This window comes from Neurospora crassa, linkage group II, assembly GCF_000182925.2.
Source record: "Neurospora crassa OR74A linkage group II, whole genome shotgun sequence".
Taxonomy (NCBI): domain Eukaryota; kingdom Fungi; phylum Ascomycota; class Sordariomycetes; order Sordariales; family Sordariaceae; genus Neurospora; species Neurospora crassa.
In genome coordinates, this window is record NC_026502.1 from 2,710,860 (window position 1) to 2,737,421 (window position 26,562).

General features: G+C 51.7%; 7 protein-coding genes across 11 annotated transcripts; 3 read left to right on the top strand and 4 right to left on the bottom strand.

Moving 5' to 3' along the window:
• Window positions 1–139: 139 nt before the first annotated feature.
• On the bottom strand, window positions 140–903 carry NCU01688 (hypothetical protein; the record flags this gene model as incomplete). The annotated part of the gene is made up of 5 exons (XM_951801.1): window positions 140–387; window positions 440–488; window positions 549–599; window positions 700–734; window positions 870–903. 5 exons carry the CDS (start codon window positions 901–903, stop codon window positions 140–142), a joined length of 417 nt encoding a protein of 138 aa, XP_956894.1.
• A 7,325-nt stretch (window positions 904–8,228) lies between these two features.
• NCU01686 (hypothetical protein) lies at window positions 8,229–8,633 on the top strand (the record flags this gene model as incomplete). The annotated part of the gene is made up of 1 exon (XM_951799.1): window positions 8,229–8,633. The coding sequence occupies one exon, from the start codon at window positions 8,229–8,231 to the stop codon at window positions 8,631–8,633; it is 405 nt and encodes a 134-aa protein (XP_956892.1).
• Window positions 8,634–9,935: 1,302 nt separating this feature from the next.
• NCU01684 (hypothetical protein) lies at window positions 9,936–11,070 on the bottom strand (the record flags this gene model as incomplete). Its single annotated transcript, XM_951797.2, has 4 exons — window positions 9,936–10,050; window positions 10,264–10,434; window positions 10,494–10,831; window positions 10,885–11,070. 4 exons carry the CDS (start codon window positions 11,068–11,070, stop codon window positions 9,936–9,938), a joined length of 810 nt encoding a protein of 269 aa, XP_956890.2.
• A 3,660-nt stretch (window positions 11,071–14,730) lies between these two features.
• NCU01681 (hypothetical protein) lies at window positions 14,731–15,042 on the bottom strand (the record flags this gene model as incomplete). The annotated part of the gene is made up of 1 exon (XM_011395182.1): window positions 14,731–15,042. The coding sequence occupies one exon, from the start codon at window positions 15,040–15,042 to the stop codon at window positions 14,731–14,733; it is 312 nt and encodes a 103-aa protein (XP_011393484.1).
• Window positions 15,028–18,989, top strand: pma-1 (plasma membrane ATPase-1). Its single transcript, XM_951793.3, has 6 exons — window positions 15,028–15,323; window positions 15,592–15,820; window positions 15,879–16,085; window positions 16,211–16,344; window positions 16,409–18,603; window positions 18,671–18,989. The coding sequence occupies exons 2-6, from the start codon at window positions 15,641–15,643 to the stop codon at window positions 18,715–18,717; spliced, it is 2,763 nt and encodes a 920-aa protein (XP_956886.1). The 5' UTR covers window positions 15,028–15,323; window positions 15,592–15,640; the 3' UTR covers window positions 18,718–18,989.
• Window positions 18,990–19,145: 156 nt separating this feature from the next.
• NCU01679 lies at window positions 19,146–22,565 on the top strand (the record flags this gene model as incomplete). 3 transcript variants are annotated; one of them, XM_011395179.1, is made up of 5 exons in its annotated part: window positions 19,146–19,338; window positions 19,430–20,784; window positions 20,845–20,899; window positions 20,960–21,189; window positions 21,276–22,420. In XM_011395179.1, the coding sequence occupies 4 exons, from the start codon at window positions 20,712–20,714 to the stop codon at window positions 22,418–22,420; spliced, it is 1,503 nt and encodes a 500-aa protein (XP_011393481.1). The 3 variants fall into 3 exon arrangements, with proteins under 3 accessions (XP_011393481.1, XP_011393482.1, XP_011393483.1); XM_011395180.1 differs by lacking the exon at window positions 19,146–19,338 and having other exon boundaries at window positions 20,196–20,226; window positions 20,374–20,784; window positions 21,273–22,565; XM_011395181.1 differs by lacking the exon at window positions 19,146–19,338 and having other exon boundaries at window positions 20,196–20,226; window positions 20,374–20,784; window positions 21,276–22,565.
• NCU01678 (amine oxidase) lies at window positions 22,554–26,112 on the bottom strand. Of its 3 annotated transcripts, none has more exons than XM_011395176.1 (4): window positions 25,520–26,112; window positions 24,396–24,592; window positions 23,880–24,294; window positions 22,554–23,818 (listed from the first exon to the last, which is right to left on the bottom strand). In XM_011395176.1, the coding sequence occupies exons 1-4, from the start codon at window positions 25,534–25,536 to the stop codon at window positions 22,846–22,848; spliced, it is 1,602 nt and encodes a 533-aa protein (XP_011393478.1). In that variant the 5' UTR covers window positions 25,537–26,112; the 3' UTR covers window positions 22,554–22,845. The 3 variants fall into 3 exon arrangements, with proteins under 3 accessions (XP_011393478.1, XP_011393479.1, XP_011393480.1); XM_011395177.1 differs by having other exon boundaries at window positions 25,277–26,112; XM_011395178.1 differs by lacking the exon at window positions 25,520–26,112 and having other exon boundaries at window positions 24,396–24,834.
• Window positions 26,113–26,562: the final 450 nt, after the last annotated feature.

Sequence of the window (26,562 nt, forward strand, 5' to 3'; positions counted from 1 at the left end):
ATCTTTGACTGAAGAGGTCTTGTGATGAAAACAACCCTACGGCGTCTAGGGTTTCGACCTCCATGCCCAGAATTTCAATTCACTCTGCAACCTCCACCTTCCTGGATTTTTAGGAGACCAGGCATCGACATCGCCAGGTTCATGATGGCGGCCTTATAATCTTGGGGTTACCGTTCGGGCCTTGCAATTGTGCTTGATTCTGCCTAGCACAATCGACGGGCCTCCCCGGCTTGGAGCGAAGTTCTCGCTCGGCACTCAGTAACAGCCACAACATGACGATTGCCATGTAGGTGAGCTTCCAACGGCAGTCAGAAAGGGAAGATATGGCAGTGCCCTGGCAACCCCTTCCAGCTCTTGGACACGTAGGAGACCATAGGGCTTTAGGAGCTGATGTGTGGCTTCAGGGTCAGCAACACCATGTCCTGATCTCCTGAACTACCATGGAGGGCCAAAATGTCTTCATCCTCGAGGTATTTGGCGGGAAGGTCCTAGAAGGCGGGGTCTTGGAAGAAGTATACGGTAGCGTTCAGGCAGCAAAGAAGGCTTACTGCTTTGGAAAGATGGTAGTAGTGCAACCTTGTGCTATAACACCACCTTTCCTGTATCAAAAGCAGTCAATATCAAGAGCCGCGAGTTCTATCCTTTCCAAAAAAAAGACTTGACTTTACCGAAATACCTACTCTATTCGCGTTGCGATACTTTGAGTGACGGGACGCCGGAAGACTCGTCAGACACTAGATACCAGAAAAGTTTTGTGCATGGGATCGTTTCATCACTTCATCACCTTCACTCACAAGACAAGAGCAAAGGAACTGGAGCCTCCGTCGACACATGTTTGGGGTATATCCCAGATTATATCACCTACTTACCCACGTACCGCACAGCCTTGACGAACTCGACCATATTACTCTTTCAAAAGTTACGTGCCGGAGTAAGCCAGTAATGCAGTTCTTCTTTTCCGTCCCATCAGGCGTATAATTTTGAGTCGGGAGCGACTCGACGTCGCTCTGCTTTTCGAACACTTCTCCACACAAGTCAAGCCGGACGCAAGCAAGCCAAAGCGATCCAAGTTTGAAGTCAAAGTTAACTTGCTTAAACTTTCCTGCAGGACAGGAAGCACCTCATCCGGGGAAACCGTATCGTGGTAGTGATTCTTGGCCAGGTTTATCTGGGCTCCGAACAAGTCAAAGAATGGAACAGACCAACCTCGATCTGCGTAGAGACAAGTCAAATCTGGCTGCAGTTTTGACAACTTGAGTGAGCCGAGTACGATTCCAGACTCAGCTTGGCTTGAGTGATTTGTGCACCACTCAGGCTTGCCTCGCTCCCGTCTTCTTTGAGCCTTTGGCTTAACAAGGCAGGCAGGTAAGGTGACAGGCGTATCAGTCGCTCTTGTCTTCTACTTGTCGCAACGATAACGTACCGACCTGTAGAGGTACTGACGAGTAACTTATCTATACAAGAATGGTCTTTCCTTCTTTTCTTTCGTTCTTCCTTTCTTCCTTTCCACAAAGTATGACCGTCTGCCCCTGGTGATGCATATTAGTCATGGTAGTGGCAATTATTCTACCCTCTTTCAAGTTAAGTTGATGACGACGGATTCCACTAACACCGCGGAGTTTGGAGAGTGGACTTTCTGGGTGTCAGAGAAATTATGGGAAGCTTCTTGAAGGTGGAAGGTGGATTGAGATGTATATCATCAGTCTTGGTGTATGTACGATGCCACTCGTTTTATCATCGAGAGACTGGACACATGGCTACTGGTATCAAGAATCAAAGCCATTGGGAACATGAGCTTGACAGCTTGGGAAGGTGCGCTGTGCGCTTAGACGGGAAGGTATAAGAACTTGGAATCTTGGGGCTTCCGGTGTAGTTAGCTGGCTTTGTTCCTAACCAGACACCACCTGAGTCCTGAAGAACCCCTTGTCCTGCACGAAGAAATTCAAGCTCTTCGCTGTCTGTATCAAGTTTCTAGCAAGCTCGTGTACGCTAATGAACGGCGCGTGCTGGAGTGTGAGACTACCCATGCGGGCAGCTGTTGAGCCACATCAATGCGGTGGGATGCATATCCGCATGGCATCGGCATCACTACTAGCATACAATCACCCAATCCTGAAATGAACCACGTTTGCAGAAACAGGACGAATACGGTCTTCAGCTTGACTAATAGCTTTTTAGCACTTCGTTTCCGCAACATGACGATATCCGTGTTGTCTTGGCCACCCATCCGGAAAGTTCGGAAGACAAAAGACAGCGAGCATGAACCCATTCTTCATGGCATGTGTCGTGTTATTATATGCCTCTCCTTATATTCTTCTTGCAACGCCGGATATGACTTCGGGAATACGCTGACACCTGCTTGAAGCCTCCGGAACTCCGGATAGACCAGGCTGTTGCTTGACCGATCCCAGGAGCGTGAACCGGCCGAACATGTCGGAAGCTTTCCACTAAATGCGGCCTTTGACCCATACAGCAATTACACTACCACCGATTCCAACTACACGTGTTGTTTCCACAAGTTTTGTACAGTGACCTCGAGTGTACCATACATGGCGATCCGAGTTGCTTCGAAAAACCATGAACGGTTTCGCAACGAAGCGGAAGCTAAGTTCCGCTTGACACCGACGGCAAGGCGTTTATGCCACTCCACGTGGAAGCCACGTGAAGTGGTCAACAAGCCAACAACGCCAAAATCATCGATATCAAGACAATAATGTTCGCGTTACCATAAGTGCCTGTACACGATTGCGCCAGACTCGTACCTCGACATTCAACAAAGGGGTCAGGGCATGGAAGACAACAAGGGAGTGAGATCTAAAAACTGGGTCATATGCAATTATCGACCATTCCGTCATTGTCAGGAACCAATGCCGACTATTGCATACATGAAACCATAAAGCGAACAATAACATTGTTGATATAGTCAGCGACCCTTCAGCCTCAACTGGTCAACACTACCTCTCAGTTTTGTGCAAATTCTAGACCGAGGACTACTGTCTAAACCTTACCCATCAGTACTCAGCACTTGAGGAGGTTCCCGGGACCTGCGCCGCATTCGCAACATGAATGACTAACTCCGATCCTTGTTGATACACTGTAGCCGGAAAGGTACTTAGGTACGGTGTAACTAAGGTACGGAACACCAAGCAATAATCTCAAGTATGACCGAGGTGAGGCAAATAACGGCAAGTAAGTACCTTGCCAACGGTTCAGAATCGAAGGCATGTTTGACATCTATTGTAATACCTCCACCGATACCTAAGTACTTACACTGTGATCCATGTTCTTGGAGAGTAACCGTGTAACAATCGATAACAAATCAATCTGTTACCTTGGGTTGTTGCCTGCATTGACACTTGTTCGAGAGTTCGGAATGCATGCAAGTTACCGCCAGTCAGCACCTCATCCTGGGTCTCGTGTGCCTGTAAGTCACAAGTGGACAACGACATGCGGTAGTTTCTCTGTTCACTAGAATGTTTAATTAGTTTTCTCTTCTTGGAATGCTTTTGAGGTTGAGCTCTTGATGGCTAACAAAAGTCGGAGTCTGTGTTTAGACCCGAGACTAGCTACTCACCGACTATAAAGTATAGCTCCGATTCTATTGCATATAGTCAACATTACACAATCTACAGCAACATATACTCGAAAAGAGGCCTGCAACAGGACCGCTTTTCAAGCAGCGTGTACTGGGCTGTTTCCCACTTGTGTTTAGGCTCACACCCAGAGATGCTCAAGCCAATGAAACACACTTCACAAGCCAAAATCATCCTGACGATGAGATGACCGACCGCCAAGAGAGAGCGTCAAAGTTCAGAAACAGCCAAGCAGAGAGACAATCGGGTAGCTGCTGTTATGGCAACAAAACAATCATCTGAGGTCCTTTAAGAGAAACTGCCAAGTTGCAAACTCCTTCAGCTCATGCAACTCAGTCATGTCATGCTTTACTCTGGTCATCCCGTCGCCAAGTCGCCAAGTAGGAGTACAACACCTTGAGATTGGAAACAACCGCTCCAAGGCTGTAGTCAAGTGAAAGAGGTTCTTGTAACGACCGAAAACTTTGAACTTTCAAAGAAATAAATCAGCCATGTTGTTGTTTGACATAGATAGGTAGGGGACTTGGCAAAAGGTTCGTTGTGAAGGCAAGTGACCAAGGCGAAACAATGGTTGAGATTGAAGTTGAAGTTGGTATTAGAGTTGACACTGGCATAAAAGAAGCTCAACAAAGGAAGTTGCTCGGATTCGCAAAGACTCGTAAGTAGGCAAAGAGATTAATACAGCCATGGGGAGAAAAAAAAACACAGAGACATGAACCTCTTTACACATGCGAATGTCCAAATCAGACCTCAGCAGTAAGTACCGTTAACCAGAATAGAGGGCAGCAGCGTAAGGTTCCTGTCCCTACCAGGTGACGAACAACTCCAATCAAGAAAACCCCGACGACCCTTCATGCATAATGCAAGGGCAGGCCACCTTTCAGGACAGCAGATCTGATACCTGGTAATTGGACTCGGCACATTAAGCTCGAAACAGACCGATATCATATAGCGCTGGCCGTTCAAGTTTTGTGATTCGCTACCTAGACTACATATTTAGAACTGTGCAGTGCAGCCTAGAGTAGGCCAGACCGTTTATCTCTTCGCTATAGCTGATATTCGTGCCATCCTCAAACGGGACATGAGCAGATGACAAGAAAGTTGATACATGAATCGTGTTACACATTTCAAGTGTCGGAGGTAAAACCCGAAATCAAGTTGCATTTTTCGTCACACCGTTAACTTAACACGTGTGCCCCGTCTCCTTTTAAACATTCAAAGCCAAGAGGTTGAGGGTGAACTCTTACTTGCCTGTCAAGTTGTATCCATACCAATCAAACAACAGCTTCCCCTGGATGATAGCAACAAGTCAACATTTTCAAGATACTTGGAACGATACCACACATGAGCCAAGATATAAAAAAAAAACGGTAAACTTCTTTGATACACCGCAGTTTAGGTTTCACAATTTTTCTTGGTTCTCATGGTCTTATCATCATGAATGAGTTGTTGTCCTTTACCGCTTCGATGTTTTGGTTGTGTTGTTGTTGATCTCAACTATACGAGTGTCTCTCATTCTCTTGGCGGAACTCACACAGCATCTCTTGGTCTTGGCTCTTTATGGATGGACGTCGTCTCGGTGTCTCAACATGGCAGATTGTTACGCTGTTTCTTTCTCCCAAAGTTGTGCGCGTCTCGAGGAATTGCATCTCCTGGTTGTTGCCTGACTTCCATTGCATCCCCTGTTTGGACTGGACTGTGTGGAGGACTCATCAAAACAAACGGACCGATCAAAGACACATGATCAAACTAGTAAGTTCAAAAAACTCCGAAGCCGTTGACTAGCAACTTCGACGACGATTTCCATCGTGTAGGTAGTGTTCTTTGAGGCTCGGTACATACAATCGACCGAGAAGACTTGAGCAACTGAGGTGATTTTTCCTATTCTTTCACTTTCACTCGAAAGCTTGCAGGTCTCTTCTTTCTTAACCCATTAGAATTCTCTCTCTCTTCCTCTCCCCTCGACCAAAGTCAATCACGCCCATGATAGACTTAGTTACAGTATATATATGTCAAGCCACTCTAACCGATCGTGAGTGCCTAAATTTGCCCTTACGTATAAAGAATGTAACCTGCCAAATTAACAGACTTGCAGCGAACATCGACGGGACGTGTATCCGGCCGCCTTTGTCAATTGATCTCCCACTTCCCCCCCCATCTTCTTGCATTGCATCTTACTTGGTATTTCTTGGCAATTGCTTTTGTGTCACTTTCTGAGTCTTGGCCACTACAACTACAACTGCGCCTGCGAACTGCAGACTGCGACTGGCGGTCATGTAAGTGTGCATTGAAGGTAAATTTTGCGGATTGTACTGTATAGTGTGTTGTACGTTGATCATTTTGCGTAAGTCGAGAGGTTTGATCCTCCCCCCCATTCATCCGCAAGATGGGAAGTTGAGATTTCACCTGCAAGGATAAAGGTAAGCAGTTGGCTTGCGATGCCCAGCCTGGAAGTAGTGTTGCGCTTGGCTTCGATAGTGTCAATTGAATCACGCAAAAGAACGAGAAATTGCAATTTTCATTTTAATTGACAAAGCTGTTGTGCACAAAAACGACTTTTGTGCAGGTTGTAAACACAGTTCTGGCAAGACTGGAGGATAATGAGAAAGGCAGCTGTCGATAGACGACGGAAATGCATAGACGCAATTGGACCGAACCATGGGGGGTTGTTAGTATACTTGGATGATGGTTGTCCGTCTTTTTGGCGACGGCCTTTGCTTCCAGGTTCATCCACTTCGGAGACCTCGGATGTCATGGATTGATGAGCAGGTAGGAGAAAAAAAAACATAGAAAAACAAATAAAATTACAACCGTCGAAAAAAGCCGACAGAGACGCAGGATTAGCGAGGACGATTGAACGGGTCAATGATGAAACTTGCAATCAGGGAGGAGAATGGTCTTTTGCGTGTTCGCAATCCTCCCTCAGTCCCTTCGTACCTAGCAAACACGGCATAATTCTTTCATCATCATCGCCAACTACAACAAATCGCCGAGATTACTTCAGGACCTTGCTCTGTTATTTTGCCCACTCTTTGTTTGCATTTTTCGCTTGCTCTTTCATCATGCTCCCCCCTTCCTCTCATGAAAGTAAGTATGTAAGTAGGGAAAGACGGACAGGAAGCGGTTTCAATGACAACTGGCAAGTCCGCAAAGCGATGGCTGGGGAGCCAGAGAAAAAGTGGGTTTTCTCCTTTCCCCTGCTTTTTTGGCTCCCCTCCTAGCCTCGGTGTCTGGAGCCCCAGGCAAGCCTACACTGCAGTGACACGATTTACTTTAGCCACCTGTGGTCGGATCGCAGGGCAACAATGCAACGAAGGTTCGGTTCCAGCTCTTTCTTCCTTCGTTGTTGTCGGCTCTCTCTTCCTCTCTTTCTCTCCTCGGCCCTCTGTCACTGTCCCCACAAAAATGATCCACAAGTCGTGTTTCCAGTTGCCCAATAACAGTGGCCAGATTAGTGGGGTTTGTTTGTTGTCTCGCGTGCCTTGCAGTTCGTTGCATCGGAACATGGGGCAGTAGTGTAAGAATTGGCCCGGTGCACAAGGAAGTCGAAGCTAGTCCCAAAAGGTACCTACCACATAAGCACAAAGTGGGGTGGATGTCTGAGTCGAAGGTGTGAAATGTCCGTGTTTGTCCCATCCCGTCCTTTGCTCGAGGTCAGCTTTCCTGTTCTGGTGAGAGTGAAGGTAAGATTGAAATGAAATCTTCGAACGACAGCAACGACGATGACAAAAAAAAGAGTTCCAATGTCGTGTCGTAGCGAACCTGTGAGAGCGTCAAGCCGCAATGACAGACATGTAACAGCAGCGATAAGCTGGTGCTGCTTTGTTGGTTACGGGTCGTTTTCCCTCAGGAACCGAAAACACTCGCTCGCAGATTTCCACCCACTCTGGCAGTCTGGCAACAACGGCACCAACCCCCAACGTTTGTCGAGGCCCGCCCCCCCACGCAGCCGCGCCAAACTAGCTGGTAGACCATCCCGCAACTTCATTTCAACCACTTTCCACTTCCCCTCAAATTCGCGTATCGGATTGCCCAGCACATCATCGGGAGTTGAAGTGAGGGTTCCTCTCATAACGAAGAACTGGCGTATGGGTGGTAAGCGACCTTTGGTCATTGCAATTGACTTCATCATTCCATCGAACAGTCATTTGGCGTCAGCCCGTGAAAGATCTTGGTGGAGTTGCTCAGTTCGAAGCTTGACAATGACTGTAGCCGGCGTTCCGTGTCGAATTGGTGGTAGAAAACAGGTGATGATTGTGTGATGGATATTTCCGGTTCGGAGCAGAAAGATATGGTGAGATGAAGCTGTAGACTAGCTGTTGGAGCTGTAGCTGCTGGAACTAGAATGAAAGTGAATGAAACATTTCGCCGCCCCCTTTTTCTACAATTCCGAGCCTCAGTAATCAGACGTCATCACTGTCGTCGGCGTCGCTGGTGCTGGTATGTTCGGCCCGGTGTATAGGTAGCTGCTCGTGTGCCTCTCTTCTGGGCCTTTGTCGACTTGACGTGGCTGGCTGGGTGGCTTGGGTTCGTCGGCGAGCCGAGGCGTGTGTTGGATTTCCCTAGTCTACCTAGTTTTCGCCGATAACGCGCGCATAGCGTTCGCTATTATGGGGTAGCGTCTAGTCGTCTTTAATGTCCGAAGATGCCCGCTCACTGGGAACGCTGGCAGCGGCGGTTGCCCCTGGTTATATGCAAACCGCCGCGGCTACCCCATTCGAGGCTTCCATTGCAGGATCATGGACGGGCCTGACCGGCCGCGAACAGGGACGTCAGCAGCAGGGGCAGATACTACTACGGTTGCAGAATACGCAGACTCTTTTCTGCGAATACCGCCGACAGTGCTCCAGTTCAGGAAATTGCATCTCTGCGTCAGCTTCCTGGTGCACTGTGTATGCAGTGGCCAGACCTGGAGGTGTCTTGAAGATTTCACAGGCTCATGGTTCACGGGCGGCTGAAGGGATCCTGTACCTATTCAGGAACGAGTTCACAGTCCACACACATCGACTTGCCAGCAGAAGCTTGCAGAGACTGTGCTGATTCAAGGCAGTTGGGGGATTTGCCAGCCGGCACCGAAACGGCAATGAACAACAAGCGATAGCGGTCACCAGTTCCGGTTCGTGCTCACTTCAGTACCACAACTGAGTACCGCCGTTTTCTTTCGTTTTTTTTTTTTTTTTCTGCCAGTTTTTATGAAGAAAAGGGTCCACGCAGGGTCCATAGATCGCACGGCTGCACGGCACCAGAACGGCAAAAAAAGATCCGCGGCCAATGCGTGCCTGTCGCCCTGATATGCAAGGACACAAGGGTGCACATGGAGAGCGATTTTTTGTGCCGCGCTGTGTGAGCGAGTGCTCACTGTGTGTGATAACAGTGATATTGCCTGGAAAGCCACGGAGCCAATTTCGGTGCGAATTGAGAGGCCTTCTCCGCTGAAAGCGCCTTGGCGCGGCTACTCAAGGGCCAAGAACTGGAGAGGAATGGAGAGCCATGGAGACAAGCAGGAGACAATTTCCTGTTCCTGAGTTTTCCCACAAGGTTCGGAGTCGTCTCCTAGCGCCGCCGCCGTCCGGGTGGTGGGCGGGAGAGCTTGGCAGCATCCGTCGTCGAACCGCCGTCGCCGGCCCCTGACGGTGAGGCTACCGTTGCGTCACTGCCGTCGCCGGACACGAAGCCATGGGAATAACAAGGTGGTACCGCTGATGGTGAGTTCGGCGGCGCCGTAAAATGTCGGTGATGAGTTGTTCATGCTCCTCCGAGATCCAGGCCAAGCGGCGTGGCCATTGGGCAATTTAGCGTGGCGGTTGAGTAGCAGCCCCGGTCTCGGATGGCCACGACCGCCCCCCGGAAATATGGCACAATCGCGAACATTGGTGCCGACCGAGCGAGGATTCCCTGTCCGATCGGTAACGGCTCACCCGAGAATTGTCCACGTGAGCACCGACCGTCAGTGCCGTGCCTGTTCCGGTGTCATCCACTCAAGCGCTGTGTGCTTCCTTCGAGTGCTCTTCGTCCGCAATCTTGTTTCGAATTTCGATGTCCAGTTTGTCACGCACAACAACTACGGCGTACACCTCTGCATGGATGTCACTTGCTAGCATGATTTTGTCGGTAGCAAAAAACCTTAATCTTCACACAAGAAACATCCAGCTTGCTCCCTATTCGGCCCCCGTTTCTTGTAGCGGCAACGTACCAGGCTAGCATTTTAGCCATGCATACCAACCGACCATTCAATGCTCGTACGGGTAAAAGCGTAAAACGGTGAAGGAAGCCGCTAGACCCCATCAACCCCAAAGAAAGCGGAAATCCCCCAACTTCTCACCCACACTCGCCCACATTCGCTTACTGGCCCTCGATTGGTCGCATGCCAGCCTCTCTTGTCTCGGCTGTCAATCTCTTTTTACCTTTTGCTTTCTCTTCGCTCGTGACGGGAATAATCGCCGGGTTATAACGGTTACTGGAAGATTGTAATTGTTTCATGGCCGGTATCCCACGATACGTAATCTGCCTTTTGCCATGCTACCTCGGCTGTCATGTACAATGTGTGCCCGGAGAAGCACTCGAAGCAAGCCGTTAGATCAGAAAGAAGTGATTTCCAGTTAATTGATGTCAATGCAGCATAGAGAGCCAAATCCCCACAGATTCGGAAGAAGTTGCAGAATGCACGCACCTTCCCTTGCTAGCATGTGCATGTGCGGCACATATTTCGTTCCCACCTCCATGCCCGTTGTTCTTGCAGCCCTTGAGGCTCTCCATAGCTCGACGCTCCTGATTGGTCAGAGCATGGCTTCTTTCTACTTGCGCGCCACTTGGCGACTGCCATTCGTTGCCCTGGTGTTGCCTGTGGGGGCTTCTAATGCTCCATCCCACCAAAATACGGTTGCATAAGGGCGTGCATACTCCAAACCTTCTAGAAAAACCGCCTCCAGACCGCTTTTTGTTCCATGCAGCCAGGGCAGCTTGGCTCTCTCTTTGAGACGACGGCGCCCGTGGTGATCAGGTGGTGTGCACCCTGCGACGACAACGGCAACAGCGACGACAAGTGGACGATGCCTCATTGACGAGACCGGCACACTGGTCGATCGGTTCCCAGCACGCCGTGACCTGACGCGTGATTCATGGACCAGCCCTTTCCCGCGCTTCCACGATTTTCTCACCCTCGTTTTCTCCATCCGCACGCAATCCATAACCGTATCCATCGGTATATCCATCTTGAGGCCGGAGAACAACCGAGCGAACTGCGATGGTTTTAGGTTTTGGGGGATTTTGCGGTGTATGTGTGGATGGTTACATTCTCGCCTTGTCCTTTTGGGCTTGGCTTTGGTGTCTGGATGGAGGCGACCAGCACCAACACCTCGGCACTGGCCTGCTGGCAGACCGGTAGTACTGGCACTGGCACTGGCACTGGCACACGGCTGACGGGCTTTACGCTAGGTGTGTTGTTCCCGTGCTGGGGGGGCAGGTAGCTGACCACCATGTTGTCTCTTGCCAAGTCGCCAGCCGTTTTCCGGTCAATCGAAACTCGACAGTGTGTGTAGTTTCTCAACACCTGGTCGGCTGGGCCGCCTCGTCATTTTCGTATCGCGGTGCTGTAGGAAACAAAACCATCATGAACAGCTTGGACACTCCAGGCTTGCGTCCTTTTCCGCGTAGGAGGCAATATTGTGCACGTAAAATGTGCGCAGAAGCCAAAACAGCCAACTGGGCCTAGAACCGTGAGCTCAGCGAGCAATCTACTCCAAGGTGCCAAGTCGGCCTGGGCAGAACACGGGCTAAAACCATTGTTTCTGGGCGTTAAGATGCAAAAGTTCTTTGAAGAGTGAAGCCGGTCGCGATCGCTGCCGAATGGGCTGTAATCTCCCCAAGACGCGGAGGCGGCGATCTTCCCCATGGCACACGCCGCGGTTCCTGGTCTTGTCAACAAGGTGCTCCTCTTCGGTCCTTCAACACTCAAGGCTGGGAGATTGCTGTCCGATTTGCAGTTCAACACCCGCCGGTTGCGACACCTCTCGAAAACCCGTGAGAGGCTGCCGTGACAGGGCAGGGGGGCCAGTGCTACCCTGCCATAGAGACACTGGCTGGCCCGGGAAATTGCTAGATGCTGAGGCGCTTGAACGAGTCGGAAGGGCGCTACACTAAAAACGATGGCAGAGCAGCAAGCGGTGCCTCCATCGGCTTTGCGAGCCGTCAACTGAACCACTGCTTGCCGATGAAAGTTCAGGGTAATCCCTTGTGTGGAGTTTTCCGATTTTTCTTTTCTTCAGTTTTTCAACAAGGAATATCGCCTCTGCGACGAACCTCACAATGTGCTTTGTACGGCGATATGGGGCGCACGTTGCATGGTAGCGCGAGGGAACTCCCGCGGTCGATTGGACATGAAAAAGAGCAGAAAGAAATTTCTTCCATTTGATAGGGTTCGGGAACGTCGGCGGCTTGATGTTGTGGAGTGTCAGTCGTCGGTTTTCACCTTTTGCTCAGATTGAGGAAGGTGATGAGTTTCATTCCCTTGTTGGCTTGCATCGCATTGTTTCTCATTGGGGGCCTGAATACTATGACGTAGATCCATTTTCCCCCGTTCGTGATGAGGGACTGCCTGCCTGGTGAGGGTAATATCAGATCACCACTGACAACCAACCTCGGTTCCCTACAAAGGACAAGGCAAACATGACTCTTTACATGGAGGGGCAATCGTGTGTTAGGTTGCTATCTGATTGTTCCATTGCTGTTTCCATATGACGAGTCTCGATATACTGTGTTACTTGACAACGTGCAGCTCCCGTCCTGGTACTGAGGGGACAGACAACCTTAATCCAGCCTCGGCCGCGGCCAGACTTCGGAAAGAACGAGTTGAGAGAAATTGACCAACTCGACATGAAACTGATATTGCCCGAACATCCGTGTAGCTATAACATTAAGTGATCCCTAATGTCGTTGACGAATACTCATCTATGACCAATAGCTTTACATTTTGGTTGGATATACCTAGGCATATTGCATTCTACACGTCTAGGGTGCAAACCAGTGCCGTAGTGTACACTGCACTCAATTCGATGTCAGCATGGGAAACAGCTTCACCGTGACTTGTTATGTCCCAGATACCGATCAGACGGAAGTCCGATCTCATCAGACCAAGCCGGCAAAAACACCGCAACGCAACGTCTTAGACCTGTCTGGTTGAATCCAAGACCCTAGACTCCCCGTTCCCGTCTGAATTGCCATGGCAGTGTTACACGGCAAGCCAAAACAGACCGACGGGTAGGCACGGGCTCGACCGTTGCCCACGGGTCAATGTATGCCATGCAGCATGTCGCGAACGACGGTGACTTCTCAATGGAAGACGAGACAGGCGAGGCCGACAGCGATGATCGTGACGGACTGCCCGCGGAGAAGACTGGCCATGTGCTGCAAAGTGCAGACGGCCACACCGTTCCACCGTTTCCAGCGGTTGGGATGGGCGAGCCAAGCCTGTTTGTTTCTGGCAGGCATTCGTCGATTCGTTTACACTAGGTTCCCCTTCTCGTCGTTGCCGGCAGGGATGGAGCTCTCACGGCAACGATAAGGGCTTTTTTGGGCCCTTGGCGGGCTATCCACCTCTAACTGGCCAGTTAAAGCGAAGCAATTGCACGGCATGGGTGTACCCCAGCTTCCGGTTCATGACGGACAGCGAGGGCCAAAGCTTGTTCGCGCCTATGAAATCGAGAGCTCGATACTGTCGAGGATGTAGTGTGTAGTCTGGTCTTGGTGCTCTGTCGCCAAGGAATTGGCATGGGGCTTCACGACTCTGGACTTCCCCCTGGCCAGCCTGCATAGCGACACATGAACACACAATTCCATCTCATAAAAGCAAATGCAGCGCATAGGGGAAGGAAGGCAGCCGATGCCTGGGCCAGACGAGGCCGTTCGAAGCCATACCGACTGGCGCGGCCCAGTGGTAGATAGCATGAATTATGGAGTCGTGATTATCCATACCGAGTGACCGCCAAACTGCCTGGTGCAATGGCAACTCTGGGCCGGCTGACCGCCAAGTGTTCTGGAGACATGCTCGCCGTTTGTGAGTCTGTGGTGGCCGGCGGATTCGCTGCTGAGTGTGAGGTTGGGAGTGCTGGTCGACTGCGGCGGCCCTGGGGCTCTGGCAACGCCCCTAGGCCGCTCTGGCACTCGCGCGCCGGGCCTTTTGTGTGGGAAAAACTGTAAATCCCTTCTGATTTCTGATTTCCTCGTCGTCATTCAGGAAGCGCGAGCCAATAAGAAGCTGCGCAGGCTGGTGTGGAGGTGGGCAGCCAGAAAATCCCGCAGGCTTTTGGCTGACAGGGTACTCAGGTGGAGAGGCACGGACAGGTACCTCAGTACGGACTCAATTGCGGCTTGTGGTGGTGAGCGCCCAGAGGGCAAAGGCGGACGGTGGGGTGGAGGTACCTGGACGCACTGGACAATCTAGGTATCCTGCGGTAACTCATTGCGACCTGCACTCTTGGGGACCCGCTTTTCCACAAACCCCTGCTCATAGCAAGGGTATCAGCCAATGCTTGTGAGGTTGGACTTCTCGGAAGGAAAGGCAATCACATTCAATCGCGGTCTGCTCTTTGGGGCGTGCCGTGGTTGTAGTTAGTGCGGTGCGCTGGAAGGTAGTGCTTGTCCGCCTCGCCAGCTTAGCCCGCGCTGGGCAGTCGTACCGTGTCAATTGGAGGACCAAAGAGGCCGACCTCAGGCCGACCCACCAAAAAGGTAAGCAAAAAACGGATAGCGAGAACAGTCTGTACACAGGCGCACACGGTGGCATCGCGTGGAGGCGGGCTCACGTCGAATTCGAACACTCTTCTCTTTCTACGGACGGAACGGCGGCTCCTCTGGGCTCCTGGTTCATTCGAGGGCCGGCCAACTCGTTGCTTGCTAGCACTCCTCGACCCGTCAACGTGATGCCCATTGATCCCATTGAGCATGACCCTTTGCTTTCGGCGGTCGCGGACCCACCATCGCTGTCGAAAAGTTGAACCCTACGTGGGCCGCAGAGCCCGTCGGTGGCCGTCATCCCATGGCACAAGTCGTTTCTTGCGAGCCGTGCTCTGGGCAGAAAAGTGAAGGACCAGGGAGGGACGTGCACGGTTGTGGTTCCGTAGAGGTAGTCCCAGCGGTCGAACTAGCAAGCAGGTACGCGGTACCTGGTGCTAGCGCAGTCTCCACGCTCTGTTCCGCTCGATGGGGTGCCCGTCTGGAAAGTGGACTCTGTGGGTGCATTGAGAATTGAAGGGTGAACTGGAAGGTGACTGCATTGGTGGGCGGACAGGGCGCTCGCCAGGGCACCAGCACCAACAAGGACGACAAGGTACCGGGTACAGTACGATACAGTGCCGGGGCCTGCAGCCCACTCGATCGTAGCTGGCGAATCCCACACTTTGGCGTGCATGCCAAAGAAGGTTGGCTTGCATCTTTGGCCGGAAAGGTCGCTCATCGCTCGGTCACCGGCTGGAAAGATTGAAATACCTTTCTCGCCCGCTCCCTCGATTCGCACCTCCTCTTCTTTTCCTCACGCTCGAAGGCTTTTTTAATCCCTCCCTTCGTCGTGAATCTCCCCCCCCAACTCCTAATACTTTTTTCTCGACCCATATCCCTCGGTCTACTTCGCTTCGTTTGGACGATTTCACCATCTTCCAACGACTACGCCACATACCTCACCACCTATTAGGTCATCAAAACAAAACCCTACCGCCGCGTGCCCGGAAACCCTACTAGGTCCGTTCACCTTTTGCGGTCTGCTTCGAAGTCTACATATGCCCGCAACTCTGTCCTCCCACCAATCTGCTCCATTCACCAATACCACCCCACTTCCGAACGCGAGCTGCTTTGCCCTGTGGACCTGTTCCCAGGATCTTCAAGCTTTGCCTACCATACACTCCACCCCTACTTATACACCACCACTACTTCAACCTCTTCCTCCCATCCAATTGTCAGACTCTGCTCATCTCGAGACCCAATCCTAACATCGTCTTCGTTTCTACAGTACCTTAATATACGCCTAGCAGAGCTTTGATCTGCAAACCATAACGCCAATGGCGGACCACTCGGCCAGCGGCGCTCCTGCGCTGTCGACCAACATCGAGAGCGGAAAGTTCGACGAGAAGGCGGCGGAGGCTGCCGCTTACCAGCCTAAGCCCAAGGTTGAGGACGATGAGGATGAGGACATCGATGCCCTCATTGAGGATCTCGAGTCCCATGATGGACACGATGCTGTAAGTAACCTACTGCTCGTCCAGCTAGTAACGCCCAGCATACTAACCCATTGAATAGGAGGAGGAAGAAGAGGAGGCCACTCCTGGTGGCGGCCGTGTTGTCCCCGAGGACATGCTCCAGACTGACACCCGTGTCGGTCTCACATCCGAGGAGGTTGTCCAGCGCCGTCGCAAGTACGGTCTCAACCAGATGAAGGAGGAGAAGGAGAACCACTTCCTCAAGTTCCTCGGTTTCTTCGTCGGTCCCATTCAGTTCGTCATGGAGGTACGTTACCATCACATGTCAAGAATCGTTTCGATTCACTCCGCTATCCCTGCGGCTGTTGAAACGAAACGCGACGTCACCCCCACGTGACTCTACTGCATCGATGCTGACTAGTTTGACTACAGGGTGCTGCCGTCCTTGCTGCTGGTCTCGAAGACTGGGTTGATTTCGGTGTCATCTGCGGTTTGTTGCTTCTTAACGCCGTTGTCGGTTTCGTTCAGGAATTCCAGGCTGGTTCTATCGTCGACGAGTTGAAGAAGTAGGTTGCCAACGAGCTGCCATACAACGCCATTGAGCAACGCGCTAACCCGTTTGCTTTTCAGGACTCTTGCTCTCAAGGCTGTCGTTCTCCGTGATGGTACTCTCAAGGAGATTGAGGCCCCCGAGGTCGTTCCCGGTGATATCCTCCAGGTTGAGGAGGGTACCATTATCCCCGCTGATGGTCGCATCGTCACCGATGATGCTTTCCTCCAGGTTGATCAGTCTGCTCTTACCGGCGAGTCTCTTGCTGTCGACAAGCACAAGGGTGACCAGGTCTTCGCTTCCTCCGCTGTCAAGCGTGGTGAGGCTTTCGTGGTCATCACCGCCACCGGTGACAACACCTTCGTCGGTCGTGCCGCTGCCCTCGTCAACGCTGCTAGCGGTGGCTCTGGTCACTTCACTGAGGTTCTGAACGGTATCGGTACCATTCTCCTCATCCTCGTCATCTTCACTCTCCTCATCGTCTGGGTTTCCTCGTTCTACCGTTCCAACCCCATCGTCCAGATCCTCGAGTTCACCCTTGCCATCACCATCATCGGTGTCCCCGTCGGTCTTCCCGCTGTCGTCACCACCACCATGGCTGTCGGTGCCGCCTACCTCGCCAAGAAGAAGGCCATCGTCCAGAAGCTCTCCGCTATCGAGTCCCTTGCTGGCGTCGAGATTCTCTGCTCTGACAAGACTGGTACCCTCACCAAGAACAAGCTCTCCCTCCACGACCCCTACACCGTCGCTGGTGTCGACCCCGAGGATCTCATGCTTACTGCCTGCTTGGCCGCTTCCCGCAAGAAGAAGGGTATTGATGCCATCGACAAGGCTTTCCTCAAGTCCCTCAAGTACTACCCCCGCGCCAAGTCCGTTCTCTCCAAGTACAAGGTTCTCCAGTTCCACCCCTTCGACCCCGTCTCCAAGAAGGTCGTCGCCGTTGTCGAGTCTCCCCAGGGTGAGCGCATCACTTGCGTCAAGGGTGCCCCTCTTTTCGTTTTGAAGACTGTCGAGGAGGACCACCCCATCCCCGAGGAGGTTGACCAGGCCTACAAGAACAAGGTTGCTGAGTTCGCTACCCGTGGTTTCCGTTCTCTTGGTGTTGCCCGCAAGCGTGGCGAGGGCTCTTGGGAGATTCTCGGTATTATGCCCTGCATGGACCCTCCCCGTCACGATACCTACAAGACTGTCTGCGAGGCCAAGACTCTCGGTCTCTCCATCAAGATGCTTACTGGTGATGCCGTCGGTATTGCTCGCGAGACTTCTCGCCAGCTCGGTCTCGGTACCAACATCTACAACGCTGAGCGCCTCGGTCTTGGTGGTGGTGGTGACATGCCCGGCTCTGAGGTCTACGACTTCGTTGAGGCTGCCGATGGTTTCGCCGAGGTCTTCCCCCAGCACAAGTACAACGTCGTCGAGATTCTTCAGCAGCGTGGCTACCTTGTTGCCATGACTGGTGACGGTGTCAACGATGCTCCCTCGCTCAAGAAGGCCGATACTGGTATTGCTGTCGAGGGTTCCTCCGATGCTGCCCGCTCCGCTGCCGATATCGTCTTCCTTGCCCCTGGTCTCGGTGCCATCATTGATGCCCTCAAGACTTCTCGCCAGATTTTCCACCGCATGTACGCCTACGTTGTCTACCGTATCGCTCTGTCTATCCACTTGGAGATCTTCCTCGGTCTCTGGATCGCCATTCTCAACCGTTCCCTCAACATTGAGCTTGTTGTCTTCATCGCCATTTTCGCCGATGTTGCCACCCTTGCCATTGCCTACGACAACGCCCCCTACTCGCAGACCCCCGTCAAGTGGAACCTTCCCAAGCTCTGGGGTATGTCCGTCCTCCTCGGTGTCGTCCTTGCCGTCGGTACCTGGATCACTGTCACCACCATGTACGCTCAGGGTGAGAACGGCGGTATCGTCCAGAACTTCGGTAACATGGACGAGGTCCTCTTCCTCCAGATCTCTCTCACTGAGAACTGGCTCATCTTCATCACTCGTGCCAACGGTCCCTTCTGGTCCTCTATCCCCTCGTGGCAGCTCAGCGGTGCTATCTTCCTCGTTGATATCCTTGCCACCTGCTTCACCATCTGGGGTTGGTTCGAGCACTCCGACACCTCCATCGTCGCCGTTGTCCGTATCTGGATCTTCTCCTTCGGTATCTTCTGCATCATGGGCGGTGTCTACTACATCCTCCAGGACAGCGTTGGCTTCGATAACCTTATGCACGGCAAGTCCCCTAAGGGCAACCAGAAGCAGCGCTCGCTTGAGGACTTTGGTAAGTTACCTTGACTTCCTTCTAATGTTGACGCCTTGACCAATAGCTAACAATACTTCCCTCACAGTTGTCTCTCTCCAGCGTGTCTCTACTCAGCATGAGAAGTCGCAATAAGCGATATAATGATTTTCCGGGTGCAATGTTCATGAAGGTTGCCTGATTGAAATGACGGGATGATAACTCCATATGACCCCCCTTGGTATACCCCTTGGTGGCATCTCAGCCATTGAAGATTTTAGATTAGGGCTGGGAGTTTGCCGCCAGGCTTTTCTTTCTGGAATTTGTGTCCACAACTTCTTAGGGGTATACGTACCCATTACATTTCTTAGATACTAATACTAAAACTGTAAAATCTAATAACCTAACAAGTTCCTGTGAAAGCTGCCATGTTGAGCGTGTCAAGTTCTGGACACTTGGGTTGACTTCAGGCTGTGAACTTGAATACACAATGGGGATTTTGGTTCATGCAGTCCCTTATTTTGTTTCCCACGAGTTGGGTGGTGGTGACCAAATGCAGGTACCTACCCGTGACCTGGCAAAGTGGGCCTGACTGACTCTCCAAAAAGTCTGAACACCACGCTAACATGGAGCTGCCTCTGGCCACCAACGCAAATGACATAACTATTTCTCTTCCCTCAACTTCTGACTGGCATCTGGCATCTGGCGCTACTACCCACTCGGTCAACCTTTGTGCGTCCAAACATCAGATCTTTATACACCACAACACGCTCCTAGGTAAGTCCTCGATTGCGAAAAACGCGCTCAGACGCAATCACGGCATCCCAAGCAAATAGGTAATTTCAACAGTCACTGACTACATCCATAGATACTTGCTGTGTTTTGTAACTCTACTTTCAAGCTTACAGTGCATCTAACACACGCAACACCTATCGCGGGAGCAACTGCACATTGTCCCCGATGATCATTTACTGAGACAGCCTTTTACACTTACTTTTGGCTGGCCAGCACGGGTTGGATCGATAGTGGCAACTCAGCAGCATAGAGGATCGGTCGTCACTTCCATTTGTGTCACCCATGGCGGCGACCTGATTGTATCGGAAGGAACAAGCTATCGTGAATTGGCTGCAATAAAAGAGCGAAAGAAGCAGGCAAAAGAAACATTTCGGGAAGGCAGAGGGCCAAGCATCTCGAGCCGAGGCTTTGCACAAACGCTTTGGCTACGACGGGCTGTCGAACGAGAACAACATCGCTCCTGCCTAGCAAGCAAACTTGGCAGCGGTCTTCGAAGCGCAGGCTTCTAAGGCAGCTTTGTTGAGCTTTGGGCGACATAGCTTCGGCTCTGTCACGTGGATTGCGTGAAGAACCGAATCATTCTGCCTTGTACTTGGCACGGTTATTTCTGGTTTGTGGGCTGCGAGGACCTAGGGGAAGGGAGAAAAAAAAAAAAAAAAAAAAAAAAGGAGAGACCAGCGGAGACGACCTTCTGGAGACGAACGAGAGGTTATTGCCGTCGTGGTTTCGGGGCAGTAATCTGTCATTCGTGATACGTGTAAGGACTTTTTGTCCCCTCTTGGTGAGAGCGCGGTATTGCTATTTTCCGATTTGGCAGCGGCAGCAGCAAGACTCCAAAGATGCCGGTAGAGCTTCCAGGGTTCTATTTTGGTACGTATGGGGGAAATAATTTTTCCCTCCCACATGATTGCTCTATTGTGTGATATCCAACCCGAAATGAACAAAACTATCTATAATCGGGGATCTAGCTACCTTTCTGACCGTATAGACTCGTACGACTTACTAACACTGTTCTAGATCCCGAAAAAGGCAAGTACTTCAAGATAGAAGACAACAAAACGGCGCCAACGACACGCTACACATCTAACGATGTAAAGCGGCGTCGTCTACTCGAGGAGAAGAAGCGTGTAGAAGAGGAGAAGGAAAAGAGGCTGCTTGCGTTCCCTCGAAAGCTAAAGCGAGCAAAGATCCTGGAAGACCCTCTTCTGGGAGGGTTCCTGGAAAGAGAGACAACCCAGCATAGGCCGGTGGTTCACAATGGCGGAGATGACGATACGGTGATAAAGTCATGGGCCAGAGGGTTAACTGACAAGGGAAAGGTCGACCTTTGGCCGGACCTGATTCAAAACGGGATCATGATTGGAACCATTTCTCACTTGTGGGTGGGAGGTTCGGACTCGAGAACAGGGTTGGGGGTTACTTATGCAGGTAGGTGTCTTTCTCTTTCTACGAGGTTGGTTTGAACCGGTATACTGACGATCAGAGCAGCGGTTGACGACGACTCCTTGACGAGCTCGTACATCCCGAGGGATGGTGCTGATGAGTAAGTTGTGTTCCAAGTATGTTGATTATCGGATAGATTCTGATCTTGGCTCGATTATAGGGTCAACTTTGCATACGCAAATGTCAGATACAGACGGACCGACTTCATGCCAATGCCGGAAACAATTAGCATTCCTCAGCTCTCTTCACTCAGATTCCATGAGCCATCCGGCAGGATGTTTCTCACATCTAGGATGCCGACGCGCACTCCCTCCATTGCTTGGTTCTCTCCAAGTCAATCCGAACCTCCCATAGAAGAAGAGGAGCGGCCGACGTGGCAGCTAGGCAACTGTAAGTCCCACACATACCCCCTTTTTGCCCGAAAAAAAAAGCCAGTCAATAATCAGACCCAGCGGTTGACTGATCCCCTCAAGCAGCCCCCAACCTAATCAAAATCTCCGCGCCTACCCCCAAGGGCACCAAATACGGTGTCATCAATACCTCCTGCCCAGCACCCTCCTACTCCCGCCTCACCTGCATCGCTGGCGGTGACGTCGGCCTCTTGCAACTCACCAACGACTCCCGCCTAAGCTGGCTCACCAAGCCTCCACCACCTTCTTCCTCCTTCAAGGCCAACCATGACTCCCCTCCACCCATGGCCAAGCACGGTGAAGTCCTCAGCCTCGATTTTTTGACAGTCAACCCAGCCGAAGTGGTCCTCGTCGGCGGACGCACCGGCCGCGTGTGCGTGCTGGATATGCGTGTGCCCGATGAGGAATGGGGCTGGATCAAGCACCCCAGCAGCGCGGCGCACGTTCGCTCCGTTGGGAGTCATGGGGTGTTGGTGGCGGGTCCGATGAGCGCCATGCGTCTCTATGACATTCGGTGGTGTAAGACCGAAAAGGGCAGCACTATCAGTGATGACGGTGACGGTACTGCTAGCATTGATACAGTTATGGATTGGCAACCCTCACGATCGGCAGCTCCTGGCAGCAGCAGCAGCAGCAGCAGCAGCAGAAACACAAAACCCTACCACAATCAAAGACCACAACAACACCGACCCAAAACCAGAACCAGAGAACCACCCCCCTTCAACCCCCTGACCATGTCCACGCCCACCACCCCCATTCTCACCTTCCCCTCCTATCGCAACGCCGAAAACATCCACATCGGCTTCGACGTGCTCTCCGCCCCGCACTACACGGCATACAACCTCGCAGCCGCGGCTCACGACGACGGCACAGTGGGATTGTACTCTTTGCTTGATGGCTCGCGCGTGTCGAGCAAGACTATCGATAGGATTGGCTTTGCTTCGGGCTTTGGTAATGGTGGCCTGGGCCAGGATGATGATGATGATGATGATGACGTAGATGCAGGACCAAATGATGTTTTCAGCAGGGGAAACGTGATTAAGAGTCTAATGTTCCAGACGTTACCAGGGGATCGGCATCCGAGTTTGTTTGTGGGCGAGGGGCCGAGGATTAAAAAATACTCGTTTGGGGTGGAAACTAGTAAGTGGAGGAGGAACAAGAATAGGACGGCGAGGGTGGAGGAAGGGTATGGCTGTGAAGAGGAGTTTTGAGGACATTGCGAAGTGAGACTTGGCAAGGAAGGTTATCTGCGATCGATGAATTACGACGCGTTGTGACGGGCGGTCACGAAAGAAAAGTATATTCCTCTTAAAAACTGGGCACGGATAGACTCGGTACAAGTGTGGCATATCGGCGTTTCTATTTGTTATTTCTTTTTTTTTCTTTCATTTTCTTTTTTTCTTCGTGTGAAAGATTATGACACACGGCGTGCATGTCTTGCAGGAAACAGAACGTTATCGAAACCAGTCCTCCCCATTAGTCAATTTAAAGTGGGTTCCATAACACCCATAGAGCTCTTCCAGGTCCTTCATGTAACTACATTTTCTTCTGTGAACCTACGATGGCTTCCTTTATCATCAGAGACTTGCCTGCAAGAACTACCCATTAATCCATTATTGTCAAAGATACCCGTCCCTTAGATGTGCTTCTTGCTGTATCCATAGCCGCCATTCATGTGTCCCGAAACCCTCTGAGCAGCAATGACCGAGCCGTTCACCTTGCTGTTAACATGTGAGGCCAGGCGACGGCTTGCTGCACCTTGCGCGCTAAACTTATCCAATACGCTGATGAAGAGAACCTGGATCAACCAGATCCAGACTCTTAACAACCAGTCAAGGAATCCCAGCTCCGGCTTTCTGCCACGACTATAGGTCGAATCCTTGAACTCGAACGGGATCCGTCCTCCCAAGTGTTCCATGGCAACCCGAATGCCACTGCTAAATCCATCTTCATGGAACCCATATTTTGTCCAGGCGCCTGCGTAACTGATACCTCGGGTGTTCTGAATGTAGTCGAGCCGTTCTTGAGCTTTGATTGCGGCGGGGGTGTAGAGCGGGTGCGCATATATGTAGGTTCCTTGAACCGTCGAAGGGTCTGGCTGATGCAGGGGGTTCAGGGTCACCAAGACATCGCCGTACTGGTCCCGAGGAATGTGCTGCAATATGTTCATATTGTAAGTCAGCGATACCTGGTCGATATTCCTGCCAGTAACGGGAGATGACCGCGTCAGATAATTCCAGCTACTCCAGGCCCTCGGGGCCTGCGGCATGAGTGAGGTATCAGAATGTAACACCGCAACGTTATCCGAAGTCCTGAAGTTGCGCAGGATATCTCGCTCCTCGTCGGTGGCTGAGTCCCGGATGATAGAGTAGGCTTGGTCACCGTGAGTGGCAAGAATAACATGATCAAAGACCGCAGAGCGACCCCCCTTGATGTGCAAACGAACACGGCCATCAGGTTCATTAGAGACCCTTGTGACTTCAGATTTCAGGTGCAGATGGTTGGACGGGAAACCGTTCATGACTGTGTCTATGTATCCTTTGGAGCCTCTGGGTATCGTAAGCCAGTCTGGACGGGCGGCAACCGTGGACAGAAGATGATGGTTCCATCTGCAAAGGGGTCAGCATACTTGAACACAATGATAAGAGATATGGTGAAGGTCATACGCACAGAAATCTGATCAAAGTTACGGCAGGGAACTCGAGAGAGCATTTTTCGGGGCTGGTACTCCACACAGCCGCGGTCATTGGAATCAGGTAGTCGTCTCGGAAGGCATCTGAGTAGCCTTCACGGTCCAGATATTCACCAATCGTCTCCTCGGGATGAATGGCGGCATGCTGGCTTCTTGTCCGGGTAGTGTCCTCAAGGTCTACTCTCAACACATCGAGGGCATGCTGGTTGAAGCGGATGATATCGAATATGATGCGCCACATTCGTGGGGAGAAGATGTTGCTACGCTGAGCAAATAAGGAGTTTAGTGAGGATCTAGCCCACTCAAACTTTCCGTAGTCTCTAGAGACCGAAAAGGTCATCTCTGTCTTGACGGCCTCAATGCCTATACAGTTGAGGAAGTTGAGGAAGTTGGCTATAGGGGTGATGACGTTAGCATGTGCACCCACACAAGCAGCCGATGTAGACTACTGCAAGGTACCGATGCGTGGGTGGGACTGGGGAAGAGGGACGTACGGTATGTGGCTTTGTTCATGACGATGAAGCCAGTGTCAACCTGGGTGCTGTGCTTTCCATTTTGGAATTCCACCGTGTTGGTATGTCCTCCGAGCCGATCGGAAGCCTCAAAAAGGTGGACATCATGAGGGCTTCTGTTCAAGGCCCATAGAGCACCGATTCCCGTAACACCGCTGCCGACGATGGCGACCTTCTTCCTAGGGTAGCGGTTAGCCTCGACAGTCGTCGCCATGGGCAAATAAGGTCCGTGAGAAGCTGTGTGGTGTAAGGAGAGAAGAGCGGTGGTAGCGGCCCCGCTGGACTTGACGATGTCGAACGGCAATGCTTCTCGAAGCAACGTGGCCTGGACTGCATGTTGATGAGCAACGGGGCAGCCAGCCAGCCATATAAAGGTGATGCACAGCTGTATGATGAGATGGCGGCCCTACACCAGCCGACGGAGATCAAAGCCTGTATCATTCCAATGGCAACAGGGCTGGCTGGCTGGATGGCTGATGCCGGTCAATGCAGCCGAAACAGGTCAGCCTGTTGGGACCACTTGGTCGCCGTGCCCATTGGGCCTGGAAACCCCTGGGACCGTGGCATGAGGTAGAACAGAGGATCAAGACTGCAGTGCCTTTCTGGCTTGGGCAGCAGAGGTGCTACACATGCATCGCTGTCGTACGTAGCGGGCTTGTCCGGGTCCGATAGCCATTGGCTGCCACCCCCAGAAAGTTGGTGGACTGGCCAGCAGGACGACAACAAAGGGAAGATAAGTGATCCGGAAATCCGCCCTGCACTTGCAGTGGTCGAGACAAGACGAGGGTGTGGCTGGTACAACATGATTCTTGAAAGGAGAATCCGATGGCGCAGACGATGAATTGATAGAGAACAGCACTTACATAGGCTCGTCCGGCAGCTCCTCTTGTCCACCCATCTTCTCCATTGATCACTTCCTCATCAGATATGACCACATGTGTAACGCGGGGAGTTGAGAAAGGGCATTGGATTTGATACCCGATGGAAAAACCGCTTCAAATGTGGGCAACGGATTCCACTTGGCCCGGCGTCCAATGTTTCGTTTGTTGTCTTGTCGAGACGCTGGGTGAAGGTGACGGAAAGAACATGCGATGCCTAGTACCTACCTAAGCGCTTGCTTCATGGTTCAGTTCCTTCACAAGGGCAGAGGGAAGTGAAGAGGACGGTGGTCGCTGCTGAGATTGAAGGCATCTCCTGCCGTTCTGGCAGTGAAGGTGCTTTCGCGTCTGCCTGTGCTACGAAACCTTGAAAGTAGGAAGGAGCGACCATCGGCTGAGCTGAACCTTGAGTCCAGTCGGACCCTCCACCGCCATCTACTATGCCAGTAGGTAGGTAGGCACGAACAACAGACAGGAAGAAGTTCGGATGTTTTGCATCGGTCAGCCGATGGCTTCCGTCACCGTCCCCAGATTTGGGGCGACGCCGCTGCTGAGGCTGGGGATTTGAATGGACGGGAAGGGAAAGACATGTTTCTCGTCCGCGACGATACCAGGCGCACGGTATCACCTGCCAGATGCGGCCCCTAAGACGAACGCATGGAACCGTCGCAAGACTATCGGCCGCCGCTTATTTTTCCCCTTTTTCTTGAAAGAGTACCGTTGTTCGTGACTGGTCGTCAAGCATGCCACGAGAGAAACCCCACGTAGAATGCAACACGACTAGCTGACCGAAGGTTCGAATCCCGACGATCGGGCTCAAGTGAACGCCTGGTTTCATGGCAAGCAGTAGGGAGACATTGATCGGTGAAAAGGATATACGAGCTGAAGAGTTACAGTGTGTGATTCCCGACTGTATTTTTGTGTTTCCTCCTCTTCATGATTTCCCCATTTGTTTTCCGTCTTGTTGAACTCTTGTAAGAAAGCGAGGTACTCGGTTCTAATGAAATAGGAATTTAAACCTGTAAGCACAAGCAAGCAGTTAACTGAAATGTCCCAATCAACATTCGTCAAAACACATATATAGCTTCCTGTTTCAAACGCAACGATGTATCGTAGAGAACCGCGGCATCAAGGTACAAGATCTCTCATTTCTCATCATCAATCGAAACGTCTTTGGAGCACATCGTTGCTCTCAATCACGGCCGTCAACATGACGCCGTTTATGGCGTAACAGATCCCGAACCCAGACGGACCGTTCGGGACGGAGCACG